Genomic DNA, 9,642 nt, shown 5'->3' on the forward strand with positions numbered 1-9,642 from the left:
GAAACAAAACATACTGCAGTGATCGGAAAGAAATTTTACATCCAATGAAAGTGGTTATAAAAGGGAAATTATGTTAACCTTAAAGCAAAAGGCGAAAAACTTTTTTGCTTCCAATTCAACCCCGAGTTTGCGGAATCTTTATTTCACGAAAAAAGCCGTATCGTGGAAGAAAGCCGCATCGTACGAGACACCTGAGCAATACTGTCATGAAAAAAGCCGTATGTCTGATACATTGGTTGACCGATCGGGAATAAAGCCGCATCGCCATTTTTGTTTAATCATATTGTCGTCAAAAAGCAGTATCATCGGTGTATTTGTATTGACAGCATATTGGTTCATAAAAGTACTAAATCAGTTCCGCTGCTGGTTCTGTGCCACTGCTTCAGCTCTCAAGTATGGATATTTAATAGAACGCTCGATACAAAAACAAACATGATACCCATTTTAAACTACATCGTCCATGCATAATCGCATTATTGTCGTAACTTTAGGCTCTTGGATTCTGATTGCGCAGGGTGCCATCAAAAAACAGCTTGACCAACCGACCAGGGACGTAGCCAAGGGGGGGCACAGGGGCCATGCCATGCCCCCCTCTAAAGGCGAAAAATAAAATAAAACTTAATAAAAAAAAAATAACCACAGCTGCACCACACCCCAAGAGATAGTGGGCCAAATCCGAGGAGTTTTCCTTTTCTGGAGGGGCACGACACTAGGCCGCGACCTGTGGCCCCTCCCTGAGTAAAATCCTGGCTACGTGCCTGCAACCGACAAGGGGAATCACGAATGCTGTCTTTGTACGGTGCTTCAATTTTCGATTACACTGGACTCCAGAGTTAACTCTGAGCCACCGATATATTCGGAGAGATGAGTGTGCCGGTCTGCCGCTGCGCCGGAGCCACGGCGACAATGTCGAGAGAACCGAGATAGTGTAGTTTCCCATCGTCGATCTGCAGACCTCAAAGCACTTCAAGGGGGCAAGAGACGATGAGTGGGAATGTTGCTGATTAGCTGGACACAAGGTTCCCGGAAAAGGGACGCTGTTAAGTCACGTGGTGCGCAGCTACAAGCACAGAACCGCCCGGCTCCTGAACCAAAATAGAGGATGGTGTAAGAACTTCAGGAATTCCCGTAAAGAAACTGCATCTACAAAGCCTGTGCGAAACCTCTAGGGCGACAGCACTGTGCCGCGGCTGAGGGTGTAAGCAAAATGCCGCCTCATTGTCGGAGATCGCTAGACTGCTGAGAGCTCCACACGTCTGCGGGAACGCCCTTTAGAGGGCGCACCCTCAATGTGCACTCGTATTCACATTGCTCTGATTATAGCGCCTACTGCAACAGAGCAGAGGGCTATTCAGTACGTCTTGCTGCATCCTCCACCGGTCACAGCTGTGCTGGTAGGCTCTGGGCAGCTGCCCGTAGAATATGACAATGTTGGGCTTGTGTGGGTGCTACAAGGTAGGTAGCCTAAATTTCTAATATGATTGAGCATCATGGGTATGAGGGAGCCGGAAAGAAGACGGTAAAGTCATTGACCAGGAATGGAAGTGACAGGGGATGACGTCCCAAAGATACATGGGCGTGGTCACAATTATCACAATGAATGTGACGAGATGGGCAATAGCAATCGACCTTTCACGGTATTCCAACTATATCTTCAACGGTTTTACGACAAAGATTGTAGGTCGTCGTACTACGCGTGCCGGCTACGAGCTGCATGTCTATGATGATTACCGGGTGGAACTTAAAGGAAGACTGCCACCTTCAAAAAGTTTTCTCAGATCGGCCTATGATTTATTCCCTGGACAAAACAAAATTTTAGAATTCACCTGACAAAGTATCATCACGTGAATCGCGAAAAAAAATGTCGATTATCATACAATTATCAATCGGTTAATGTCTAGCGACAATGTTTACACATCACTAGACTTCAAGGTCATAAGATTATTACATTTTATTTGAAAAAGTGAGGTATTTTATGATTTACTACTATATGATTTCATAAGAAATTGGCCATGTTTAATTTATTTTGCATTTAAGTTCGTAAAACATTTAAAAATCATGGCTCATTTGGAATGGGTCTGCCGCCCATGTTAAACCCCATTTCCCACACTTTTTTGGAAAAAATGAACTACTGAATATATAGGTTTAACTTTTATTTTGACACTCCAAAATTCTTCTCTGATCTCGAAACAATCAAAGTTTTGACATATATTTACCAAAAGATAAGAAAATTCGTGTTTCAAAGTTATCGATAAACAGTAGAGATGTCGGTTTTCTTGGACTAAAAAAATGGCATCAAACTGAACTTTGGTCTCCGATTTCTCGCAAACGGGTTCGAATTTCGGAAAACCGACTTCAGTCTGGGACATAGGTGGCTCAGCTCTAGTGAAAACCGTTTTGTGGAAAAAAGGTGGCAGTCTACCTTTAACATGATGCTATTTTGGTTGTGGGGTGGGGTGGGGACAGGGAGGCCAACTTTATCATGGGGGAGGCCAGGTCGGGTATTTTTTATTGGAATTTTAAACCAAGCTGGGGAAAAGAACGGTCGGATTATAATGGCGCTCCCGGCTGGTTAGCACATAAAAACACTGAATGCCCGGCACCCTGCTGACACCACCGAGCTGGCAAAGACGTTCTGTTGGCCTCAAACTTCTCAAGTTCACTCCCTATTTTATTTCAATTAAAATTCCCCTATAAATGGTCACATATTGCTACGATCACGTAGCATGTTTGTGTAAATGTTCAACTGTTCCGTCCAGGTTATGCCGAAGCCATGCTAAATGAGTAGATACGGCTTTCTTCCAAACTGCCTGGACCAACGATTCGGCTCATATTTCACAGGCCACCATCAAATAAAAGCCGTATCTACAAGATACGGCTTTCTTCCTGACTTATCAGTTCCACATTCTTTGTTGGAAATTTTGTATAAATGCCGTATCTGCCGAATTTAAGGATACGGCTTTCTTCCTGCGTGTTCTGCTATCCCTGATGTAACAAATCCGTTTTTGAATTTTTATATTATATATAATATTTTCATTTTTAAGTGTACACACGTTTGAGCAGTACCATTAAACGCATCATGAAAAGAGCTTTCCAACGATATCAAAAACGAAAAATCGATAAAAATGCGACTTACGGCTTTTTTCCTCCCGACGGCAGATAACATGTATTCCATGTAACAGCAGGCCACTTGGGCCCAACGAGGTTACAGGTATATGAACAAACACTGTATGTAAAACACGGTACAATTACACCATTTCATCGAACACTAGCCCACGCTGTTTATAATACAAGTCTAACTCCTTTTTAAAATTACTTAAAGGAAACAGTTCACTTTCCTGAAATAAGTATTTTGCTATTGATTTATGATTTTTTATGCTCAAAATGATCATGAAATAAAATAAAACCTTTTTGTAAAAACATTTTTTTTCTATATTTTAATATAGGACGAACTATATTCTACGTAAAATAATGTTTGACGCGGAAGCTTATTACGCGTTGACCAATCATATCGCGTAGTTCAAACCTACGCACACTGCATTGGCTGTAAGCAGCATGCTGATTGGCTGACGATGACGTGGCTGCATTCCTGTGCAAGGCACACATTCCTCTGCAAGGCACTCTTTTCGGAACGAGAAATGGAATATCTTCGTCTAGGGTGATCATTGAGCCGTAAAAGCTCCTGATTTGTGCTAGTCTCAGCTCAAGCTACGAAACTGCTATTCCAGTTCAAAACCCCATGTTAAAAGTGAACTATTTCCTTTAAGATGGAACTATTGATAACTCTAGGAGGTAAACCGTTCCAAGCTTCTATGACCCTACTGGTAAAAAAGGACTGTCTTAACTTGGTTCTGGAAAATTTCTTTACTAGTTTGCACCCATTTCCTCTCGTGGAATTTGTATTGAGTGTAAACATCTTCCCAAAATCTAACTTATCAATCCCTTTGTATATTTTAAAAAGTTCAATCAAATCCCCTCTTATCCTGCGGTAATGAAGTGAAAACATATTTAAGGAAGCCAGGCGTTCTCTGTAGCTCATTTCACCCAGCCCACGAACCATCTTTGTTGCCCTCCTCTGCACACGCTCCAAAAGTTTTATATCTTTTTTTTAGAGACGAGTGGCATGCTTGTGCACAGTATTCAAGATGAGGCCGAACTAATGAACAATAGAGTCTTTTCATCACTTCTTTACTTTTATATGATACATTTTTATTTATAACCCCCAACATTTTTAAAGCCTTTTTTCGAGCTTGCACATAATGGCCACTGAACTTCAGATCATTTGTCACCAAAACACCCAAGTCCTTTTCTTCCCTCACAATTGCCAACTTAGTTCCATTCAAATAATATGTATCGTTACTTTTTACTCCCAGATGAAGAACTTTGCATTTATCAGCATTAAATTCCATCTGCCATTCCTTGCTCCATTGTAAAAGAGCATCTAAGTCTGCCTGTAGTGCTCTTCTATCGTCATCTGAAGTAATATTTTTAGCTATCTTGATATCATCAGCGAATTTCCATATGTTACTTGTTAAGTCAGAGTCTATAAGATGTACAAAAATAACGAAAAGCAATGGTGCTAAAACAGTTCCCTGAGGCACACCACTTTTGACAGCTTTCCAGTCAGCTTGATGGCCATTTAAAATGACTCGCTGCCTGCGACCTACTAGCCAGGCCCCTATCCATTTGAGAAGAGGACCGTCTAAACTATTGGTGCCAATCGGAATTTCTTTTCTTGGAATTCCAATTTTTGTCCAATTCCAATTTGGAATTTGGACGGAATTCTTAACATTTTTTGGAAATTAATCGGAACACAAGGCCTTTAAAATTTAAAATTTTAAAACGGAGGCCTTTAAAACGCTTTTAAACACTTTTAAAATTTACACAAAAAATGCAAAAATCGTTAAAAATTGGAATAGCCCCCGCTTTGGACAAAATTGGAAATTTACTTGGCAATTTCTTGGAATTGGATCGGAATTGGAATTGAAATTTCATGAAATTGGCACCACTAGTCTAAACCATGACGCTCTAATGTGATCAAGAGTCTTTTGTGTGGAACTTTATCGAATGCCTTGCTGAAGTCCAAATAAACTACTGATACACTGTTACTCCTGTCCAAAAGGTCTGTCGAATATTCAAGGAAATCTAATAAGTTTGTCAAACAGGAGCGTCCACTACAAAAACCATGTTGAGATGGAAGTAAAATCTCGTGTTCCTCAAAATGAGCAACTATTTGACGTTTTATGATTCTTTCTAGCACTTTACACACGACCGAACTTAAACTTACTGGTCTATAATTGATGTACAGAACTTACAGATGATCAATGAAAGACGTTCAACACGTGTACAATACAATTACACAAACATGATGCAAATATCCAGCATGCAGTGTCGTTCATATGCTAGAAACAACGAAAAATAACCAAGTTTATTTCATAAAAAGTCCAAAAATATGCAGCTGTAAGCCAAATAATACAAAACTTGGCTTTACAGTCGCAAACTTGAGACATATTGAGACATATAGGATAGTTCAAAGAGCTCCGGTGTTGGAGCTAAATGGGCGTTATAGCTTCGCGCCGGAGACTCGATGGAGTTTACGAGACGGCCTTGGTTCACGGTAAGGCACCCTTTTGTCAGCCGGCGACTTTGATCCCCGTTCTGCCTTTGAAAGGGACAAAGCGAGCGAATAAGGGAGTGATCAGGAGAGGAAGGGACAAGAGCAGAATGGAAGAAGCGACTGCGAGTGTACAGATGGGGGGGGGGGGGAGGTCGTAAGCTTGGTGATGTCTGCCGTAACACATAACAGTTATTGACTAAATGGATATAAAATGCGGAATAGGTATCACTCGTTGGCGGGTGGCCACACAAACAACAGTGGCAGTTGGGCGATTTAGGACCTCAAGAGGCCAGAGAGTGTCCGACCATTCCTACAAAAAGTGCATAGTTTACCAGTTTCCTAAACAAACTGGCATTCCAATGGATTTAAGTCCACAGTATCAATTGGAATTCCGATTGCCATTATATAAATAGATACGTAAAAACATATAGCCGCATTGGTTAGTTTTTTTTTTTAACCCTCCGATTTCCATTTGCGAAGCGAGCAATCAGCAGTGTGAATATAAATCACACCAAATTTGTGACGCGGCGGGCCACGGGGTGGATTCTACAGTTTTCGCCGGTGACACAGCATCCCAAAGAGCCTCCAGACGGCATAGCGACGTCTAAAGACTAACGACTGGCCATTGCCGGCGGCTGATGACCCCCTCCCCCGGCCCGCGGCGTGGCGGCAGCCGGACGCCGCCCGTGTTGACTGATGACTGGCGGCCAGATAACCGCGCCGTACGTTGGTGGCAGCGTGGGGCCGGTAGTCGGGACTCCGACGTGTACTCAGTGTGGGCTGTGTTCGCGGCGTCTACCGGCGGCCGTTCGATAGATCACACGTGCGGCTAGCGAGACACGTGTGGTCACTGTGCGATGCGTGAGCTGTTGTGCGGTTCGTGATATACGTGTGGTCCGTGAAACAAGTGTGGTTCGTAAGCACGTTCGGTCCCTGTCAGACACGTAAGCTCTCCTTGAGCTCCGGAGCGGTCCGTGATATACGTGTGGGCCTCAAGACACGTGAGATTCATTTGGCCTCCGTGAGACCCGTGAGCTCCGGTGCGGCTTGTGAGGCACGTGTAGCCTCCGTGAGACGCTCGGAGCGTGACAGGTGCGTCCCGCAGGGTCTCCGACAGGCAGACTCATCGAGACTCATCCACTGGGTGGGTATCAGTAGCATCGCATCGGCAGAGTTGAACAACTTTCAGTGGCCTCTTGAGCAGGGGTGAGAGGGGGTTAGAATAGGAGGGGTACTGACAACTCCAACTCGAGCCACACTCGCACAACCCCAAGCTATATTTGCTACTCAGTCTATAGAAGCGCCATTATGACTGACAAGCTGCTGTGATATGGGAGATTCATGTGATGTCTGTAGCCAGAACCCAGCACCATACAACAGACTTTGAGCTTTTGACCCTGGCAATTATACCTACCTAACAATGGACACCTGCAGAAAATGCCTTATAATCATATCATGCCCATGCATTGTGCAATGAGTTCAACATTAACATGCATGTGTCTTGAGAAAAAGCAGAATAAGGAAACATAAAAATGTTGGTAGTTGGTACTTGATAAATACTTATTAAAATGATAGCTATGCCATGCACAATGCAAGATTGCTGAAGCATTTATCAATCCTTAAAGATATCATGGGAAAAATATGTGACAGAATAATTGAAAATCAACAATATTTTCAAATAAAATGAAATACCATAGTCACCACTTACTGATTGTCCTCAATAATAGTTTTACCTGAAATTAAGATAATCATAATTGTGAGCCCAAGCCATTGAGGCTTTGGTTATCTGCAGAATTTCAGAAATGAAGTGGAATGGTCCTGAGAGGCTTTCTATAGTCTGGGTTCACATAAACTATGCAGAGCGGTTTATTTAGCTGCCTTGAAAGATAGCCATTAACTGGTACATGCTTTGGATTGCCAAAAATATTTTTCGATTTATCAGTCCTGTCTTCCATGCCTGCACCAGATAGATATATAACTAATAACAACTAGGATCTTTTCTGCATCTAATTGGTGTTAGCAAGTTAAGGCAATAATAGTTTTCCAAGGTCCACTAATTCATTGTAGTGTGAATCATGGTAGATTCAGCCAGACCTGGGCCCTGTTTAAGCATGTCCACAGCCACCACAGCTTCCAGTAAAAAAGCAGGTCTTAGCTATCATCTATCATCTAGCTATCATGAGGATGGCAAGAACTGTCATTTCTGAGTCGCCTGAATGGCCAGCCAGCTAAGCCCCGCATTTTGTACTTTGGGAGCCATGGCGGCTGCAGAAACTTGAACAGGTCCCTGGCTGTAGCGTGCTATGGCAGGGAGCCAGACTTGAGTCGGACTTGAGCAGGACTTGGCAGTCCAAAACCATACCAACTATAGAGGGCTGCGATAAAGACTCAGGGCCAAAACGAACTTGAGCCAAACCTAATTGCTGACTGGGTTCATCCAATCTATTGATTAGGTACTTTGCTGAAATCAGTATAAGCTCAGAAAATGTCAATGATGTGATACCATTACATAAAATGGCCTTTAAAGGAAAAGGGCCACCTTCGTGAAATATGAAGATATCGTTGTTTTTCATTTTGACATTATTATTTTTCATTTTCTTTTTAAAACTGGTGCCAGAAGTGCACAATTCGCGAAATAGTATTTAAAACTATTTATCATATTGGTACTATGTTGATACTCTCTACGGCACCTACTGTATGATGGCATAGCGATGACGTCACACTCAAGCCAATCAGCGTTCAGAAGACAGACTCGTCGGATTGTGTCAGATAAGCTGATTGGTTAAAGCTGAGCTGGTTGGAGCTGATTGGTAAAAAACCAAAGCCTCGCCGCGGGTGGCTGTATTGTCGGATAAGAACGCATTCCTGGGATAAGGACGCATTCCTGGCGTATTTTCTTTTAAAATTGCCGATAACTATGAATGGAGGCCGAAATCGGCCGTAAGGAGGTAGACAGATAGGTTTTCGGACACGGGCTACAAGATGGCTATCTCAGTTTCAATCCCCATGTTAAAGGTGGCCCTTTTCCTTTAAAGGGACCCTCCCACCTTAACATTAGATTTGAGTTGAGATAGCCAAAATGGGGTCCCTGGCTCACAATTACCGGGTTCGGCACTCACAACATCGAGAAATGCCTTAAATCGGAAATATTGAATTTCAAAATTGCAGCGTTTTGATTCAGAGGGGCTAATGCTTAGGAATACCCCTCTGAATGTGTGACGTCAGCGCAGATATCTAACGATTTTTAAATGTTTGACTAAAACGTTTTGTAGCACGCGGTGGTATATGCTATTTGCGCGCAAAATCTGCTGCAAACGCCACACTTCTAAAATAAAGTCGCTAGAAACAGCGGAGATCCCAAAAAAGTAAACAAAAGTAAAAGTCTAATATCCTGAAAACCCGTGAATATTTTTCGGTGAAATTTTGTAGATATTCGTTTTCGCTCTTTCTGAACCGAGCGACATCACTTTCATGCCAATTCATAATCTTTTTTGAAGGTGGGAGGGTCCCTTTAAACAAACAAGTTACCTTTATGATAAGTTCCACTTCTGGAACATTTCCAGCCTCATTTTCATTTTGACTCTGACCAGCCACATCCGCCATGGCTGCAACTAGAAATTTAGGGCAGCACAAGTGTAAACAGTCCTTGCAAAATGTTCACTTAGATCTTCGTGTAAAAGTCAAAACACCGTAATTTCAACCAGCGCCCACGAAATCCACTCTCGCTTCACCCGCCGCCGCGCCCAAAAACTGCTTCGCGCCACTGCAAATAGATCGCCACTTTTGTCGATAAAGTAGTGACCTTGAACATGTGATAGCAAAAACTGTTCTAAATGTTTTGCGAGTCGTGCTGATGATGACGTTCAACCAATTAAGTCTTTCGCTAGCAGGAAGCTCTGGTATTCATTGGTTGTTGTGAAAGGATGTTCCTGATTGTAAGGTTAGTGAGCACATATATCTTTCTACTCGAGAAAAGGAATATTTTTTACAAAAATATGTGGGCTGAATCGCGAAAAAGGTAGGCC

General features: G+C 42.6%; 1 protein-coding gene across 2 annotated transcripts in view; it reads right to left on the reverse strand.

Annotated features, from left to right (window-relative positions):
- Positions 1 to 9,397, reverse strand: part of LOC122379109 (chloride intracellular channel exc-4-like) — a 32,502-nt gene extending 23,105 nt beyond the window's left edge. Inside the window, exon 1 of one of the 2 annotated variants that reach the window (XM_043361041.1) lies at positions 9,146 to 9,397. In XM_043361041.1, the coding sequence (XP_043216976.1) occupies positions 9,146 to 9,220 (75 nt within the window). In that variant the 5' untranslated portion in view covers positions 9,221 to 9,397. The remainder of the gene's footprint in view (positions 1 to 9,145) is intronic. The other variant, XM_043361042.1, reaches the window with a different exon arrangement.
- Positions 9,398 to 9,642: the final 245 nt, after the last annotated feature.

This window comes from Amphibalanus amphitrite, unplaced genomic scaffold (genome assembly GCF_019059575.1).
Source record: "Amphibalanus amphitrite isolate SeventyFive unplaced genomic scaffold, NRLGWU_Aamphi_draft 000072F_arrow, whole genome shotgun sequence".
Lineage (NCBI taxonomy): Eukaryota > Metazoa > Arthropoda > Thecostraca > Balanomorpha > Balanidae > Amphibalanus > Amphibalanus amphitrite.